Source organism: Lithobates pipiens, unplaced genomic scaffold (genome assembly GCF_037356315.1).
Source record: "Lithobates pipiens isolate NorthernLeopardFrog02 unplaced genomic scaffold, aLitPip1_a1.2 Scaffold_19, whole genome shotgun sequence".
Taxonomy (NCBI): Eukaryota; Metazoa; Chordata; class Amphibia; order Anura; family Ranidae; genus Lithobates; species Lithobates pipiens.
In genome coordinates, this window is record NW_027507764.1 from 46,037,260 (window position 1) to 46,057,690 (window position 20,431).

Consider the following 20,431-nt stretch of genomic DNA (forward strand, 5'->3'; position numbering starts at 1 on the left):
ACATTATTAATTGCTAGGGCAGTCCAGTCTTTTGCTTCTGAAAAGTCCTAGCAACAATTCCAGAGCAAATCCCATTGTGCCCTGCTAGGGCTACTACTAGGTACACTGTTCAATGTCATCAATTGCTAAGTCAATCTAGTCTGTCTTCTGCTGGCAAACCACAAGTCCCAGCAACATTTTCAGAGCAAACCCCATGGTGCCCTACCGGGTCTACTACTTACCACCATAGTGTAAACTGTTCATCTACATCACCAGTTCCTAAGTTAATCTAGCCTGTTTGCTGTGGTGAACCATAAGTCCAAGTAACATTTTCAAACCCCATTGCACCATGCTGGGACTTGAAGTTCTTTCTTGTTCCTCAGGTGGTGGGCTGCTCTGATCTTGGTCTCTAGTGCCTAAGCTTAAATATACTACATAGACTAAAAAGTGTTTTTGTTTTGGCACTTTTTAATATTTTTTTATAGTATTTCGCATCTACATTTGCCTTCTGGACACTGACTGAAGTTGAGGTTGAAATATGTCTTGGTACCCTAAAAAAGCAAAGTATAAAGTGCAAATCACTGTAACTTGGTACAAAGGGGTTGACTTAATAAAGGCAAACAGGCTGTTGACTTTACAAGGAAACGTCCACTTGTCTTACTGAATGGGGTGAAGCTTGGTTGACTTCTATCATCCAATGATGTACAAGCAAACAGTACTGTTGGTTATATTTTCTAATACATGTGATTGGGTATTCAATGAAAAGTGAATTTTCATCTCAATGATGGTAAATTCCCTTTGCAAAGTGACCAGCCTATTTTGCCTTTTGTAAAGCAGCCCCAAAGGGTCACCTGTAGTCCTTTACCAGTTTGGTGTGTTAACCATATTCTGACTTGGACATCCATCCTTATTATCCTTGCCACAGCACCAACCTCTTCCAAAGTGTTGTACAAAGTGAAGCCACATAGGTGGCTGTAGCATATGTTGTGCTTATAGGGGGGAGTTGTCTTAAAGGTTGGATCGAAAAAATAAAAACAAATTGAAGATCTTTTCCTAGAACATACAATGTTTTAAAATTAAAATTTATTAAACTTTGTCTTTCTAGAACTCTTTCAAGATCTGAGTCAGTTGCAAGAGACGTGGCTTGCTGAAGGTAAGAAAGGCCAAAATGGTTGGAGAGGGGCGAAAAATAGAATTGGGGAGGGGGGGGGGGAGAAAAGAGAGAGGAGAGGAAGAGAGAAAGAATGAAAGAGAAAGGAGGAGAGAGAGAGAAGTACTGAACTTGCTGTCTTAATGTTCAGCCCAATTAATTGAGCTTTAAAAGAGCCACCTCAAGTGTCGTGCATACATTAGAGGCTGTGATGAGTTTGTCTTTGGGGACTTGGGAGCTGCTCTATCCAGTGTCATCACAAATTACTAGGAGAGGTTGCTTCCAGCACACAATCACATCTGCTTTTGGCCAGAACTGGTGCTGCACGACTTGAGGTTCTTCTCAGCCTGTCTCTCTCTCTTCTCTCCTCTCTCTTCTCTCCTCTCTCTCTCTTCTCTCTCTGCTCTCTGTTCAATTTTTTTTTTTTTTTGATTGCAATTGATCAGCTTTATATCAGTGCTCCTCAAGAGACTGCATCACACAAGCAGCGCAGGGCAAGAGGCAGCTGTCTTATTTCCATCAGCACACATGATCCGGTGGCGTTCTACCAGAGTAGCTTTCTGATGGCACAATCTGCTCTCATTGAGTTCACTAGGACGGGATGCTTCAAGAATTGAGTGCAAGTGCCTTCTTCCCACCTTGCTCTCAGCACAGGACTCTAGGTGTGTATGGAGTGGTTGGAAAGGACATCTGATGGCAGCTGGATTTTGTAGAGTTATTTTTTTATTTTTGATTTTTTTTTTTTTTAATTGCATGTTTATGTATACATTTTATTTTTAAATAATACTTTTATTGAGACTATATTTTATGTATACGTATTACAAGAGTGTAGGATTTTATACGTGCCTGGACAAATTTTATTGTATGTATGTAAATTTATTTATAATTTAATTATTATTATTTTTTATCTAAAACAGCAAGTTGAATATACATATGTTTATTTAACTCTGTTTCTTATTACTGCTTTTGGGTAGGGTTGGAGTAATCCCAAGCACATTTCATTGAAGTTTCTGCTCATTTTCTTACTACATGTGTCGACTACTGATACTTTTTCAGCATTACTCTTGTTTAGGTTTTTTTTCTTTTTTTGTGCAGAGGAAAATGTGCTATGACTTCCATCCCATGATGTTGCACACTGTATTACTGTATTCTACTGACAGGTTTCAGTACACTGCTATGTGTATTATGGAAGAGTTTAATTGACTTATTTTGTTTATGTGCATAATTTATTTTATTTTATTTTTTTAACTCTAAGTTATTCTTTGTTTGACTTTTGGCTTCTACATGGATAGTAAGGGGGTGGCTTAATAATGTACCTTATGTACTAGCATGTCTCTAGAATGTGTTATTATGATTATTGTGGTGGAAAGTGGACAAGTATTTCATTATTATATAATAATAATAATAATATTATTATATATATTTTTTTTGTGTGTGTGTGTGCTTGTGAGACTTGCAATATGGAGCACTTTTGTGGACAGTAACTTTCTCAGTTTGTCTATAAACAATTGTACAGGATGGAGCAGATGCTATGAATTGTTCACATCCAGCATCCAATCCTTTCTGCCCATTTAGCTTGTCATCACTTCTTTTATTTTGCATCCATTATTTAATTTATAGCACAAATGAAATCATCCTGCAATTTGGATGCCATGTTTTACAGCGTAGCTTTCTCAACTAAGCAGTATGTGGCAATACTTTTTTTTTTTTTTTTTTTATAATATTATTATTATTATTATTTATTTTTGATGCTATAATGTTGTAATATCACAGAAAAATAATACCTTTTTTTAAGCAACTGTGAGGATTTGGAAATTAATGAACAATATATTATAAAGTGGCATGTTGAAATTATTTTTTTTTTTTAGTATGCTATAAGCTTACACTTAGCACGGTTCTTGGTTGAGTTGTCGGCACACGGATGAATCAGCAATCCGGTTTTGAACGCCAGGTGTCAAAGTACCTGTCGAGACAGGTTCTTTCTATTAAAAGTGCCAGAAGTTGTAAATATTTGAAGGGCTCGGAGGCTAGTGTTTTTATTATTACTTTTGTCTCTCAGTTGGAAATACTACTCTCTATTGTTTTGGACAGAAACGTTAGGTTGTTTTGGTTAAGGCTTCACGAAAATTAAATTCTTCTGGAGAAGATGGTCTTACTGGATGACAATTTTTTTTTTTTTTTTTTGTCTTAAAAAAGGTTAGCCTGTTCCAACTATGACTTTGAAGCTGTGGTGTGTTGTGTATTTTAGAGCGTTGTGGTCATTTTTTTCTTTTTTCAGACTACTGTACTTCTTTTGAGGTTGTGTGTGTGTTTTTTTTTTTGTTTTTGTTTTTTTTGTTTGTTTTTTTGTGTTTTTAAGAATTTTGGGCCCACTTCAAATATTTTGGGAGATTGCAATGTAAACATTCTTACTTTAGCATCCCCATCTTTATTAATTGTTTGGCCAATATCACTTCAAAGATTTCAACTCAATGTTTGTGTGCCTAACATCCATTGCAGATCTGCAATTGTTTGTTCTTGTTGGGCTGGATTTTCAAACTTTTTGGGGCTTGCCGCTATCATGTCTGTTTAGTGTTTAACGTGTCTAGTAGAGCCTATGAAGCATATTTTGTATAAGTTGCTCTTTAAGACACAAATGTATATCTTGTGTACATGGCCATTGCTTTTGTCAGTGTATGCCTCTTGGTTGCTTAGACACATATTGTTCAACCCAACCCCACTCCCCTTGTTTTTTTGGGGGGGGATATATATCAAATTGTAAGGTTTTGGGAGTAAGTGTTGAAGTTCCACTAAAAATTACAATTCTTTAATTTGCAAGATTTAACCATTTTCCTGTGATTGTAGGAGAAGATTGGCTTGGTGGTCTGTACTGTATGAATTATTATTAATATTATTATTATTATTATTATTATATATATATATATATATATATATATATATATATATATATATATATATATATATATATATTTTTTTTTTTAAGACGTGACTCTTTGGTGTCATAGTCAACATCCTCTCCAACACTGTAACCTTTGTCACCACCATTGGGATTAAAACAATTACAATTGGGTTCTATAGTTGTTGAGCCTTTTTTTATTTATTTTTTTGTAAAACAGAAAAGCACCAGGTCTCGGGCTACTTTAAAATTGGTTGACTAATTCTGGATTGGGCTAACTACCCCCAAAAACTGAAACCATTTTTGAGCCTCTGTAAGTTAAGAGCTACATTATGCAATTATCTTATTCAATTTCCTTTTAGATTTACCTTCAACTATGTAGTACAAGGGCCTTGCCTGACTGCATACAAATTGAAAGTGTTAAGGTTTGACCTCCGTATTTATTATATGGTTTTGGTAAATCTTGGAAAATTGTGCAAGAAAATGTGTATAATGTTTGGCCAGCCTTAGTATGTTGCTATGCATGTAGTGCAGTATCCCATCAATATTAGCTGATGTGCTGATTCTTCTTAACTAGAACAGGCAGACTTTTATTATTTGCTGGATCTCCAATTTTATTTTTTTATTTTTTTACCATGATAACATTTCCTGACGACAGATGAGGTATCACTGAAGTTAAGTTACTAAGCATTTTATCTAAGAAACATCTGAATTGCTTGATGCCACCTGGTTCAGTGCTCTGTGTTCCCGTCCCGTTCCCTAAGTTGTGTTCTGTTTATTTTCTGCTTGGTGGAAACACATAATGAGGGTTTGAAAGCAACTGGAAAGTCATTGGCGTATTCAGTAACAGTACAAAGGGCAGGCTTGTGCATTAACAGTAGTAATCAGATTTCATTCATCTTCCCAGCTATTGGTTGTGTTGAGTTTCTGCAACCCCCCCCCCCCCCCTCTCTGATGCCGTTATTGAAGAAGCCCCATGGTGGCAGTTTTGCTTGTAAGCCTAGGCAGTGACTAATGGTCAATGCTTATAATGGATAACCTAGCAGTATCCTGGTTAGGGGAGGTGGGTTGGTCCAACATGACAGGTGCTTGACCAAGACTTTAAATCGGATGTAGCAGGCTTACATGGCAACTCCACTGCTACCTTTTAGGAAAGGATGAAATTGCATTCTCTCAAAACACTTGAAAGTTGTTGGTAAGTTTCTCTGCAAAACACAGTATCTGTGATATTTAGGTGTAACCCAATAACAGTGTCTGTTTTAGTTTTTAAAAGAGAAAAGTTTTGTTTTAAGGAGAAAAGTATTAGCGGTTCAACCCAAATTTTATTTAATGCAATTATAGTTTCTGTAGTCAGAGGTTAATAAATACAAACATCTTATTTTTTTGTTATATTTTCCCTCTAGATTTCGCTGCTACTACCTTCTCTCCAAGGTTTTGGGGTAAAGATTGGGCAACTTAGGCTGGCTATACATTTCAATCTTCTTGTACAACCGTCCTTTAGATTTTACAAAACCATATAATATGAGGTCAAACCTAAATAATTTCATTGTGTATGACATCAGGCAGGCCCTTGCACTACGTAGCAATCTAACAGGAAATCGAATAAGACGTTTGCTAAATGTATGGCCAGCTTCAGGTTGTTGTTTTGTTTTTTTCACTTTGGTTTTTATGGTAGAAAAATAATTTAGGACGTTCTTGTAGCTGTTGTGCAATGCAAGTCTCCCGTAAGTAATTCTGTCTGTATGTTATGAACTATACAGTGCAGGTTCATTTGGTTATTGTATTTTTTTTTTTTATTTAGTTATGCAACCCCTGTTTTTTTTTTTTTTCTTTCTTTTTGTTTCATTGTATGTCAAAAGTTTAAATGGCAGGGAATTGTGGTTCAGGGGGAGCTCACTCATTCTTTGTTCCAACTGGTCTTTTTATTTGTTATTTTTTTATTTTTTTTATGATTTTGTATAGATATGTAAACTTTGCAGGGGCACAGCTTAGGCTAGAGCAAACCCTTGGGGCAGCCACCAAAATACCAGTTTGCAACACAATGGCAGGGATACAGCTTGGGCTACAGCAAACCATTTGGTCAGCCACCAAATTATCAATTTGCAACACATCTGATACTTCTGCATGTATTGATACTTTCTAGGTTCTTGTCCTAAAGATTGTCAAGGCTAGGGTAAACTTAGAAACCAGGTAGCCTAAACGAAATTGTGAGCCATTGGAAACGTTTGCTGCCAGTTAGTCTAAACTGACTGGCTCCTGACCTATAAACTTTACGATCTACCAGAACAATAGTGTCCTGGTGTAATGGCAGAACTTGACATTGTGGCTCTGATGTGCCCTATTTGGTGCAATATTTGCCATGATGCAACTAATCCTGGTGAGAGAAATCACGGCAAAAGTTCTTGGGTCAAGTCAAAGTTTTGAAACCTGTTTGTCTCCTGTTCAGTCAGATCATTTGGGATCTGGGCAAGGGTCATTTTGATAAGGAGGGTACAGCTTCAAGGAAGAAACAGATCTTTTATGGGTTTTTTTTTTGGTTCGAGATCTACTCCTCTCTGATCCATCCTCCTTAGGTTGGCCATGCATACTTGTTGGTGCTGGTGGCAAGTGGTTTATGAGCTGGTCTTAGCACCTGCTTGGACCTGCCCAATTCACCTAGCATATGAAGTGTTGCTATTTTGCCTACACAGTTAGTCCTCTACATTCGAACCTTCAAGTTGCGAACTGTCAAAAATACGAACATACGTTTGCATGTCCAAACGTGTGCGTTTGTTCACTATTCTGGTGGTTGTTTTTTTTGTGTACTTTGCTGTATACAGTACTGTATGTATATCTTGACCTTTTTTCCATAAATTATTTGTGTAAAATGTGTTACGAACATATTACAGTAATGTTTTGGGCCGATTGTGTTGGTTGTGTACTTAGGCTAACTTTGTTGGACTTACAAACAAATTGGACTTACAAATGTGCTCTCGGAATGGAACTTGTTCATATGTAGGGGACTTACTGTATAGAAAAGGGAATGCCCAATAAATAGCAGTATTTTTTATTTCCATGATTTCTCTTATATAGATCTTTAGATGGACCTCATTTAGAATACTGTCCAGGTCTGAAGACCTCACTTACAAAAATATAGTGATCAGATGGAGCGAGTCCAGAAACGGGCAAAAAAATGGAGAAAGGTCTAAGGGATAAAACATATTAAGAGAGATCCGTAATAAATTCAAGCCAAATTCAACTCTCGATGTAGCCTATAAAATGCAAATATTTATTGGTTACATACTAAAACACACTGGTAACAAGCTAACGCGTTTTGGCTGTAACAGCCTTTCTCATAGCATAGATATTAGGAGGTGACCATAAGAACTTAATATGTACAGTCTGGAGGAAAGAAAGGGAAACGGGAGAGACATGATTGAAACCTGTAAATACATCAAGGAGATGAATAAGCCTCGGGAGGGCAATATTTTCAATATGAAGCCAAGATCAAGAACATGGGGACATGACCTCTAACTACCAGGAGGAAAGTTCAAAACGAATGTTTAGAAAGTATTATTTTGCTAAAAGGGTAGTGGATCCTTGGAAAGACTTCCAGCAGAAGTAGCAAGTAGGTCAACACTAAATCGCTTCAAACATGTTTGGGACAGACCTAGATCTATACAAACAGAAATAAAATTATATGTATATATATATATAAATTTTATTTCTTTTTGTATAGATCTATGTCTGTCCCAAACACGTTTGAAGCGATTTAGTGTTGACCTCTCATATATATATATACATATATATATATATATATATATATATATATATATATATATATATATATATATATATATATATATATATATATATATATATATATATATATATATATATATATATATAATTTTTTTTTTTTTTTTTTTTTTTTTTACACACACATCTCCATCCATTCCCTATCTAATGACCCTTGCCCAGATACCAAATAATGTGATTATATATATATATATAATATAATATATAATTTTTTATTTATTTTTTTAAATGGGGCAGACTTGATGGACCACTTGGTCTTTTTCCTGCCAACATTCATCTATGTTTCTATTAAAGATTTTGCAGAGTAAGTTTATAAAATGATATGTAATACTGTCTGGCGTACAACATACGTAGACTGTCGAAGATTGTCACCTACCATGGATTTTATTTATTTTATAACTATGCATTTGTTGGATCATCTCTTGAAATGCCCTTTATTTTTTTATTTTTTTTGGGTGTCTATGTACACATTAGATACTTGTAATGTCCTGTAAGAAGTTGCCTTTACTTTGTATATTGCTCTGTTTTGTTTTCGTTTTCAATGTGTTGTTGTTTTTTTTAAAAATTTTTTTTAATTTTCACAAAGAATAAGGCATTTTCAAGGAATTGAACTAATGTTCCAAATGTTCCACTATATATATGGCTTGCATATGAATAACATCATAATACCCAAGCAGAGAGAAAAATTGCTCTGTTTCATAATCATGCATTTTTTTTTTTTTTTCTGCTCAAATTAGCTCACCAGCTTTACTTTTCAAAGAGAAAACAAACCTAGCTGTGTGTTTGTTTGTGTTTTTTTTTTTTTTTTTTTTTTTGACGTAGTAAATTCAAGTTGGCATTTTTTCCCTTTTTTTTTTTTTTCTGCAGGTTCTCAGGAAGGGTGTGATGCTGAAAAGCTGTGTGGTTGAACCACATGGTGGACTGTGTGTTTTGTGAATGGAGGAGGAACTCTAGCCCTGATTGCTTGTCTCGAGAAACTGTTTAGGAGATCAGCTGTCTCATTCACTGGCAGAAAGAGTGACTCATACATCTTCTGTCTTGTTTGGCTGCGGGTCATTGTTACAGTGGATAGAACTCATTTTAATTAAATCGCTAACCCTTTGTGTTCTGGCTGACAGAGGTGTGTTTTGGTTTCTTAGAATCCCTAGTGTATGAAGAAAAAGCGAAAAAAAATAAAAATAAAATAAATTAAAAAAAATTGCTTTTGAAAGCACTCTAGACGGTGTCAACCATTTGCTTGGGGTCTTCTCAAATCTTCATAATCTTCCTCGCTATTTTTCATTCTGTTGATTTAGTAAATGCATGACATCTTGGGGGTGGGCTGGAGCTGGCACGTAAATGTTAATACAGCTCCCATCTCCACCTCCGCAGCCACTAATAATAAAGGAAAAACAGGCTTCCGATTCTGTCTCCAAATAGCTATTAGCAAACATTATATTATTGTATGTGGGTCTTTACAATGAACTGCTAGGCTTGCATGTGAGATGTCTGTTTTCCAAATGTTGGAGAAAAAAAAAAAACTTTTTTTTTTTTTTTTTACTTTGTTTTACGGATTGAAGGATAAAAGAGAGCTTCGGTATGACAGTGCAAAGTGCAGTAAGCTATATCAACCAGTCAAAAATTACTTTCTGCGGTCTGGCTACGGCAAATTTTATTGGCTGCTAGAAGTTTTTGTACTTCAAAGTATTGCTGCTCCAATCCTCTTAATGGCTTAGACGACATGCGAAAGTTCAGGGAGCAATGTCGAGTGATCAGAAATCCTCCTTTTTAAAGTTTGTCGGACGCTTTAAACCGCTGAACGAGGACATTGTTTGCAGTGGTTTACTCTGTGTCTTTGCTGTTTGCATAACTGAATAAGCCCCTTAAATTGCTGGTGTTGCCTAATAGGTGTTCTGCTTTATATGCATTTAACATGGCCAATGAGTAGGTATCCAGCTTGGGTAGCATCAGAAAGCGGCCATGTAAGAATGATCCTATTGTTGAGAAGTCTGATTCTGAAAATTAAGGCAGAACCATGAACGGTATGGACACCTGAGCAGGCATATTCATGGTATGGAGAAAGTGTGGACACCTGAGCAGGCATATTCATGGTATGGAGAAAGTATGGACACCTGAGCAGGCATATTCATGGTATGGAGAAAGTATGGACACCTGAGCAGGCATGTTCATGGAATGGAGAAATTGTGGACACCTGAGCAGGCATGTTCATGGTATGGAGAAAGTGTGGACACCTGAGCAGGCATGTTCATGATATGGAGAAAGTATGGACACCTGAGCAGGCATGTTCATGGTATGGAGAAAGTGTGGACACCTGAGCAGGCATGTTCATGGTATGGAGAAATTATGGACACCCGAGCAGGCATGTTCATGTTAAGGAGGAAGTGTGGACATATACCTCCAACACTGGCTTATCTTGGGTGACACCGTACCAGCTCAACATGATTTCCTGACCAGTCTGATAAGTGTTTTTCACTGTGTCGGACAACCAGATGTGTCTACTGCCTACAAAATTAGCCATAGCTTGTGTCCTCTGTACAGGGTCAAAATGAGTTATGACATCAATAAATATCTTATTGACTGAAGTGAAGTGTCAAATGGTTTGGATGAAATGTGGTAGTCATGACCTCTTTTCACGTGCACAGTTCTTGCACAACTGCCAAGTGTATACATTTTTGGAAAGTAGAGGCAGTGTGTGCCACCATTGACAACAAAGGAGCACTGGATACTTGTGCTTCGTTTGAGACCTGGATCCTGGGGTTGTCCAGACTTCACCTTTTCATGATTGCCCGCCTTATAAATTAGCTGAATTTTAGGTTTTGTCTTTGATGTTTGACACTTTGGGTGTAACATGAGCCCAAATTGCTGATTATTCAGATCCTAGCACAAATTGGAGGGCCGTTGCCTGCCCCTGCTACAACTGATATATCTATGGAGTAGGATAAACCTGCACAGATAACCTTGGCAGACCTTTTTTCCTTATGACTAAATTTTGTTTTGGATAATTTCTGACAATACACTGTTGTTTTTCCAAGATATAACTGATGAAGGGACATCGTGTTAACATGCATTTCTGTTATTTTGAGTAGCTTTTTTGTCTGTCCTGATTATTAGATTTTGTTTGTTTGTTTCTGTCACCCTACTCCTTTCTTTAAATGTTTTGGGCCAGATCCTGGCAAATCCCAGAAGCCAGTTAGGCAAATGACGTTTTTGGCGTATTTTCTATTATGAGTGGATGGCTTTGCGATTTAGCTCTTGCCTTGTAACTTTGGGTCCTGGGTTGAGTTCTCTTTCAAGAGATTGAGGAGCTTGTCTTTTTGTGTAAGTTTCCTTTTTGGTTCCTCTGGTTTTCTGCAGCATGCGAAAAAATATACTGGTAGGTCAATCGACACATTGGTCCAGTTTTGGTTTTCGATATATTGAATTTGATTCAAGTTACACATTTTTGCATTGTCATGAGTACTATAGAATATACTTATATCCTGTTTGTCTTCTTGTTATTGTCAAGAATATTGTTGTTCTTTGTATTTGTAAGAAAATAATATTTTGGACAATAAACTGCCATTACTAGTCCCCGGGACACCATGACAAAAAGCAAAAGTTTGGTGCAAGTCTACGAACCTGACTGCATGAAAACTGTTGTGAAATGAAAAAAATATAGGCTAGAAAAAGCTATAGTCTGGTAACGGAATACTCCAGTTCACAGATTAAAAAACAAAACCACCTGGTTTCCATGATGCTAAGGTCCACACCATCTGGTAGGAGAATCCAGTGAACCCATGTTGATCAACCAAAGAAAATATGTAGCCTTTGTAATAGTAAATGGTTTTCACGGGTCTGTTTTCTGTACTATGGTATGTATTATTTATTTTGGTAAACCCTTGATATACCTGGGCTGGACAAATCCTAGACGTCAGCATGCCATTTCTGTTGCAAGCCTTGTCAGCTCGTAGACTGGAGCCTGAATCGATCTTCTCATGTCGTGTCTCTATTGTTGCTAAGTTTCCCTGTGTTCTCAAGTAATTAAAAAGATAAATAAAAAAATGAGAATTTCCTACTTTTACTACTTTTGTGTTCCGCTGCATTTATACTGCTTGCTATTCTTTAGCAACCAAACTGGCAAGGCCCAAGACCCATAAACTCTCACAATTTTTGTAGGATGCTTTGGAGACATATACTGTATTACAGCTTACTCTAGACTAGAGAAAATAAATAATTTCCTGGTGCTGAAGTTTTGAAAAATAAAATAAAAATTGTGAGTTTGAAGGACTCTCTCCAGTAACGGGACCCTTCGTAGTTGGTACATGGATTGGTAGAGCTATGATCCTTATTGAAGATTGGGACTTTAAATTAAACACCTCGGGGAGAGAGGCGTCTCAATACCTGGTTTGGGTAATAGGGGGAATAGGGACTTTGAATGAGGCACATAAGGAACCGGATGCAGAATAAAACATTTATTGAACAATCATTTACATAACCTAGTCGAAAAAATGAGTATTACGGTAAACGTGTTAAATTGGTGGAAAGACCGAGACCATTTAGATCTGACCTTGGCTGAAAAAAAAACCAACCAAGTGGAAAGGAAAGTGCAAAAAAACTAAACTGCTATCCTGAGTAGAATATAATAAACTTCTTGAACTTGTCGGAAGCATCCTGGGCATTAAAATTGGTAAAAGTTGTTTTTTTGATCAGGTTGTTACATGAGCGCCTACTCAAGTCATTGAGGGCTTGCAAGGTGTATGGTTAACGCAAAGGTTTAGACTGTCGATGCTTTTCTTCTGATTTGTTTGTCGAAGTTACTAAGATTTATTCGTGAAGACCATTCAGTGTGCAAAGTGAATTTTAAACCTGGCAACCAATGAGATTCCAGTTCACCGTACCCAATGATAGATACATTCCATATATTAAGGATTGCAGAACTTTGCACTCAGAAGCTTTTTTTTTTTACTCTGTATTCAGTAAGATCTTATGTGATTGAAATTTCTTTTTGTGTCCTCTGTCAATTTGGGGCAGCCAGGGCTCTCCCATCTGTTGCACTAAGCAAATGCAATAATGAAATATGCTAAGCTTGTGACTGGATACAGATACATTAATCTGTCTGTTAGTGCTTACTATACACGTCGGTTTCTTTCTGGCAGGGAAACATTTATTTGTTCATGTTTTGCAAGTGCTATCTCTGCATGCAATAGCTACAGGTAATCTGATGTTGAGTTTTTATGGGAACTACAAGTCCCTGTATGGCTGTTCAGGCCTGCTGGAACTTGTAGTTCTGCAGCGTTAGCAGGTGCATAATGCAAATTGCAAAAGGTGCTGATTGGTCAGGCTGCAGTGCGGTAGCGCTTCTGTAGACACCAACGGGTTAATGCAAGGTACATCAGCATTTTTGTTTTTTCATTATTGTGATTGATGATAATGTAGCCTAAGTATGATGCTGCATTTACCACTTGGCAGCTTTAACCCTCTTTGCGCTGCCCGTGTGCCTTGTTTCCATTGCTCAAATTCATCACTCAGATGCTTGTTGGCATTTCCCAAAAATGGCAGTGCAACTTTTTTTTTTAAGGGGAATTATAGGGTGAATTTTGAGATTAAAATAATACCCAACAGCACCATGAAGTGCTAAACATTTATTGACTGTCACCCCAGTAATTGATGGCTCAACATTGTATTTATTGTTTTTTATTTGTTTGGTTTTTTTTTGTTTTTTATCTCTGTTGGTGATAATGTGGAAATTGCACACATTCAAGTATTGTTTTTTTTTTTTTTTTAATTCAATAGGACCAAACAGTGTAGAATTTAGTACAGTTGATAAAAATAAAGTTAAAATCTTTGGAAAAATCACAGTTTTTCATAGCTGCTTTTTTTAATTTCATTTACATTTTTTTTTATTTAACCATATATGCTACACGTCTCTCTATTCAGCTGCTAAGATGAATTGAGATATTCCTTGTGTAAACAAAAAGTTTATTTTATTAAAAATTTTTTAAATTTTCAACAGTCTAGTCAGAGTTGCTGCAAATTCGGCTAAATTACGAAAAGTTGTTTTATTTTATTAATAATTTTGTGCCATTTTCCCACACAGTACAGTTGTATGCAGAAGTAGGGGCACCCATAGGCCTTGTTCCCTGTCTCTTCTCACTTTAGCATGCTCCCTTTGGAGAAACTTAGCCTCTTAAAAATGTTTCTTGAATTTATCCAACAATCTATCTGTTCTTGGTTGACTCATTTTTTTTTTTTTTTTCATTCTTCTTTGCACAGTGCTTCTAGTCAAGAAATATTCTTAGGTTGTCTTTGCGTGTGTGTTGAAAATTTCACATCGAACCACAAACTTTTGATAACTGATCATAATTCAAGCAAATTAGTAGTAATAACGTGTTAAAATCGGCAGACACATGTAATGTTTATTTCTTGTAGAGGTCATGCTCCCGCTTCAAATAAGTCATAAAAAGTATGTTATTTGTTTGGGGGCACACATACGTTTTTGTATTCATCAGTTGGTGATTGAAATTGGCGATTTCCAGCGATATAGATAATACTATATAATAATAATTAATATAATAATTATATTATTGAAATATTACAATAATAATTTATTATTATAATATTAGAATGTGTCTGTGTGTGTGTGTAAAAATAAAAAATAAATAAAATCTCTCTTTTATATATATATATATATATATATATATATATATATATATATATATATATATATATATATATTTATTAAAATATTAAGAAATATATATAAAATGTGTTACCAGTAGGAACATTTTTCTACTCTTTCAACTAGATTATATATATATATATATATATATATATATATATATATATATATATATATATATATATATACACATTTATTTTTGTGGTTGTGTGTGTTTTTTATTTTTATTTTTTTACTTTGCAACATAGCAATAACATGATACAGTTTAGGGATAATGAGGGGGATTAGTATTACCCCTCTCAACAACTTTAGTTTATTTAATTCCAACTTTTAATCAAACGTTCCTACAAAAAAAAAAAAACCCACTTTATTTTTGATCTGCCAAAAGAAATATTTAAGATTTGAGTTCTGACCGAACAGGAAACAAGTAGCCTTATGTGACCATTATTGAAATTTCCACAGCACATCTACATTTTTAGCATGAGAATTAAGAGAGATAAAATAACTTTTTTCATGCGTTTCACTCCCACCGATTTGGCGTACACCTCTATCTTCCGCGTACAATAGAATCGCATAACGTCTGAAGGACAAACATTTGCTACATCAATACAATAGTTGCACAATAACCCCTTTTCATTTTCCTGGTTTTACTAGCTAAATACACAGAGAGTGTACACAAACACTGAACAATAGGCAGTTTGTGGCTGTTTTACATATGTGTACAGTGCACAATTTCATTGCAGGCCTAGTGCAGATCACTGGTTGCTTGTGTGCTAAGGGCAGCATCGCTTTGCATGTGGTTTTTGGAATTGATTTTAGTCTCGAGAACTACATACTATGTTTTATATGTATCGTGGAATCTGTGTTGTACTTTGCAAGACATGCAAGATTGATATATTAAAATCCTACCCTATTATTTTATTTTGCAACCTACTAGTAGTGTGTGAGTGTTTGTGTATAAATAAAAACAAATTTATATATATATATATATATATATATATACCGTATTTTTCGGACGATAAGGCGCACCGGATTATAAGGCGCACTAGCAACGACCGGCTAATATAATGGATATTTCCATATATAAGGCGCATCGGACTATAAGGCGCACTGGATTATAAGGCGCATTTAATGAAACACAACTCGGATGCGGTACTGTAAGTCAAATTTTATTCAACTCTTTAGCAATAACCATAAAATGGTCTATAACAATAACTCTTAACACTGTTCAATTAAATACAAAACCAGACAATTATTTTTTCACTTTATTCTTCAATAACTATTAACACTGTTCAGTTACCGGTGAATACCGTACAAAACCAGACACTCACTTTTTCACTTTATTCTTCTCCCGCAAATCCATCAAATTCTTCATCTTCAGTGTCTGAGTTTAACAATTGGGCGATTTCGGCATCAAGCACGCCCGTATCCCTCTCATCATTCTCATCAGTATCCGAGTCAGGCTCGTTGCTGTCATCGGTACCGGTACTTAGCTGTTCAGTGATAATTCCGGACTTCTTGAAAGCTCGGATTACACTGGTGACTGATACCTTCGCCCAGGCATCCACGATCCACTGGCAGATAGTGGCGTAACTCGCCCGGCGTTGCCTCCCTGTGTTGGTGAATGTGTGTTCGCCTTCTGTCATCCAATGCTCCCACGCAGCTCGCAGTTTAACTTTAAACGACCTGTTGACACCTATATCTAGTGGCTGCAGTTCTTTGGTTAATCCACCTGGAATGATGGCAAGCACCGAATTAGTTTTCTTCACTTGGGCTTTGACAGTATCTGTCAGATGGGCGCGCATGGAGTCACAGACCAATAGGGATGGAGATTCGTGGAAAAAGCCGCCCGGTCTCTTGACGTAAACCTCTCTCAGCCACTCACTCATCTTCTCCTCGTCCATCCAGCCCTTCGGGTTAGCCTTGATGATGATGCCAACCGGAAACTTTTCTTTTGGCAGAGTCTTCCTCTTGAAAATTACCATGGGTGGTAGTTTCTGGCCATTAGCCTGGCAACCGAGAACTACAGTGAAGGATGACTTTTCGTTTCCTGTAGTGCGTATAGATACCGTACTGGTCCCTGTTCTCTCGACAGTACGGTTTACAGGGATATCAAAGGTAAGGGGGACCTCGTCCATGTTGGTGATGTGCTCTGGTCGGATTTTCTGTTCATTGATCTTGTTCTTGCAGTAGGTATGGAAAATGGCCATCTTTTCTTCGTAATCCTTTGGCAGTTGCTGTGACATAGTGGTTCTTGTGCGGATAGAGAGATTCCGCCTTTTCATGAAACGGAAGCACCAAGAGGGACCTCCTCGAAAGTCGTTGATCTCCATGTCGCGTGCGATCGCTGTTGCTTTGAGTCGAATAGAGACAGTAGAGACGCTTCTACCTGCGGTTCTCTGTTCAATAACCCACTGTTCAATTTTGTCCTCCAACCGTGGCCATCTTGCTTTGTTTCCTCGGAAACTCAGTTTGGTCTTCTTTACCTGGCGCAGGGCATCTTCTTGCTTCCTCCACTTTCGTACCATTGATTCATTAATGTTGAATTCTCTCGCAGCTACTCTATTTCCATGCTCTACTGCATGACTGATAGCCTTCAGTTTGAAATCCGCTTCGTAAGCATGTCTCTTAACAGGAGCCATTTTTGGGGCAGCGGGTATACCGTAGAAAATGAACGAATGAATGCGCACACCTCCTGACTAAGATGGCCGTAATGCTCACGAAGCTGCACTGCTTGGATTGGGCATTACGGCCATCTTAGTCAGGAGGTGTGCGCATTCATTCGTTCATTTTCTACAGTATACCCGCTGCCCCAAAAATGGCTCCTGTTAAGAGACATGCTTACGAAGCGGATTTCAAACTCATCGCTATCAGTCACGCAGTAGAACAACCTAAGAGAGGTTTACGGTACGTCAGTTTACGGTAAGAGACCGGGTGGCTTTTTCCACGAAGGTCATATATAAGGCGCACCGGATTATAAGGCGCACGGTCGATTTTATGAGAAAATTTAGGCTTTTACGTGCGCCTTATAGTCCGAAAAATACGGTATATATATATATATATATATATATATATATATATATATATATATATATATATAATTTATTTATTTTGTCGGGAGATCCCTTTTCACAACCCTGCCCAGAGCATACCTCCACAATCTTCTGAGAAGGGGAAAAAAAATTACCCCTCTTAGCAGAATAGAATATTAGGGCTGGCTTTGCACCTGTGTGTTGCTACACTACAAGTTAATTGCTTGTTTAGGTCTGGGGGGTTCAAAAAAGATTTACTTACCTGATCCTACACTCTTCCTCGCTGATAGACCAGTCCTCACAGTGTCTCCTTCCCTACAATCCAACGGTATAAGGTCCTGAAGTCATCAAGACGAAAGCGGTGTCCAACGCTCTACACCGGATGTGTTGATGCCAAGGGACAGTCCGTCACTGGAGCATAGGGGAGCACCATTTTCCGGGGAAGCAGAGGGTAAAACCAGCAATTGGCCCTCACAGTGCAGGTGCAACACCACTGCAAGGGATAACCTTAAATCTACCCAGAGTTTCCAAGTCTTTACTTATCACTGTTTTACCATTTAAAATTAACCAGTGCAATAATCTGAAGCTTTGTTGAAGCTGTGTGCAATATAAACAGCTTTTGACCGTTAAATAGTAAAGGTATTTATGCAGATCTCTATATCTGAGGTGGGATGTTTGAGGAGGAATGAGAGGCTGAGGGATTTGGTTCCAAATAATGGAAAGTTCCAGCAAGTGAGGGACAATTAGGAGCTATGCTCAAAGTATAGATACATAGGGGCTGCTACAATAGGATGGCAGGATTTGGTTCCAAATGATACAGCCCCTCCAAGCGAGGGACTGACTGAAGCTATGCTCAAAGTCTACATAGATAGGGGCGATTGCAATAAAATGACAAGATTTGGTTCCAAATGATATGGTCCTTTCAAGTGAGGGACAGTTGAGAGCTTTAGCTCGAAGTGTAGATACATAGAGGCTATTCCAATAATGCCGCGTACACACGAGCAAATTGTCCGGCGTACTTAGTCCGGCAAACAATCCGGCGGATAGTCCGGCGGACTTTCTACCGAACGAACTTGGCCACACACGGACACACAGAAAGTCCGGCGTTTGCTAGCGCGATGACGTACAGCACGTACGACGGGACTAGAAAAAGGAAGTTCAATAGCCAGTAGCTAATAGCTTCCTTTTCGTACTTGCTTCTGAGCATGCTTCATTCTTAGTCCGCCGGACTAGCATACTGACGAACGTATTGTCCGCTGAATCCCAAGACACTGGAAAAGTCAGCTGAAGCCCACACACGATCGAATTGTCCGGTGAAATGCGTTTCAGCGGAATAAGTACGCCGGACAATTTGATCGTGTGTACGCAGCATAAGATGGCATGATTTGGTTCCAAATTATGCAGTCTCCCCAAGTGAGGAACCGACTAAAGCAATGCTCAATGTACACATACATAGAGGAGGTTACAATAAAATGGCAAGATTTGATTCCAAATCTGAATGAGGGACCATCTGAATGAGGGACAGTTGGGAGCTTTGCTCTAAGTATGGATACATAGGGACCATTAAAAGAAGATGGCAGGATTTGGTTCCAAATGATACGGTCCTTCTAAGTGAGGAACAGTTGGGAGCTTTGCTCGAAGTGTAGATACATAGGGGGCTGTTACAATAAAGCTGCCCATAGGTAGAATTTTGAATGGAAATTCATATGAAAATGCTCTGGACAGTCAATTGTCGTTCGAAAGATATTGTTTGCTTTAAACATCTGATTTTGGTATGAATGGAATTTACTGAACGAAGACCTCATACACTTGTCACTGTGGTCAAAAACAAATGTCAATTTGACTTCACTAATGATTAGAAAAATTTTACTTTTTTTACAACATTCTTTGGCCAGCTTAAGATGGCAACATTTTGGTTCAAATTGATGGACCATCCTACTGAGTGAAGTAAGAGACAGTTGGGAACTATGCTAGAAATATGGATACATAGAGGCTATTACAATAAGATGGCGAGATTTAGTTCCAAATGATACTCTCTCTCCAAGTGAGGGACCGACTGAAGCTATGCTCGAAGTCTACAATAAAACGTTAGGATTTGGTTTTAAACAATATGGTCCTTCCAAGTGAAGGACAGTTGGGGGTCTTGCTTAAAGTATAGATACATAGGGGCTGTTACAATAAGATGACAGGGTTTGGTCTCAAATGATACGGTCCTTGTAAGTGAGGAACAGTTGGGAGATATGCTTGAATGTGTAGATACATCGCCCTTGGCAAAATTTGGTTTCAAATGATAGTCTCTCCAAGAGATGGACTGACTGAAGTTATGCATAGAGGCGGTTACAATAAAATAGCAGGATTGTTTCTGAATGATACGATCCTTCCAAGCAAGGGACAGTTGGGAGCTATGCTCGAAATATGCATACATGGAGGCTATTACAATAAAATGGCAGGATTTGGTTCCAAATGATACAGTCCCTCTTAGCCCTTGTACACACGGTCGGACATTCCGACAACAAAATCCGTCGGATTTTGTCTGACGGATTTTGTCCAAAACTGGTGTTGCATACACACGGTCGGACAAAGTTGTCGGAAAATCCGATCGTTCAGAACGTGATGACATAATTTAGTTACGACGGGACTACGTTCAGGCTAGTAGCCAATAGCTTTGGTCTCCTAATTTGATCTGAGCATACGTGGCACTTTGTCCGATCAGAATTCTCTACAAACAATCAGACAAAGTCCAATCGGATCATGTTGTCGGAAAATTTTATAACCCAGCTCTAAAACGTTGTCGGTCGGATATTCCGATGGAAAACGGTCGGATTATCTGACAACACGGTCCGATTGGACATTCTCTGTCGGAATGTCCGACCGTGTGTACAAGGGCTAAGTGTCTCTCCATGTAATGAGCTACATGT

The 20,431-nt window shown here is 37.7% G+C and overlaps 1 protein-coding gene across 6 annotated transcripts in view; it reads left to right on the forward strand.

Moving 5' to 3' along the window:
- ETV1 (ETS variant transcription factor 1) overlaps positions 1-20,431 on the forward strand; it is a 104,100-nt gene that overhangs the window by 2,910 nt on the left and 80,759 nt on the right. For 4 of the 6 annotated variants that reach the window (XM_077490709.1, XM_077490705.1, XM_077490708.1 and 1 more), the window contains exon 4: positions 1,085-1,132. In XM_077490709.1, coding sequence (XP_077346835.1) covers positions 1,085-1,132 — 48 coding nt within the window. Of the gene's footprint in view, positions 1-1,084; positions 1,133-1,318; positions 1,792-20,431 lie in introns of those variants that run through there. The other 2 variants (XM_077490710.1, XM_077490707.1) reach the window with 2 other exon arrangements.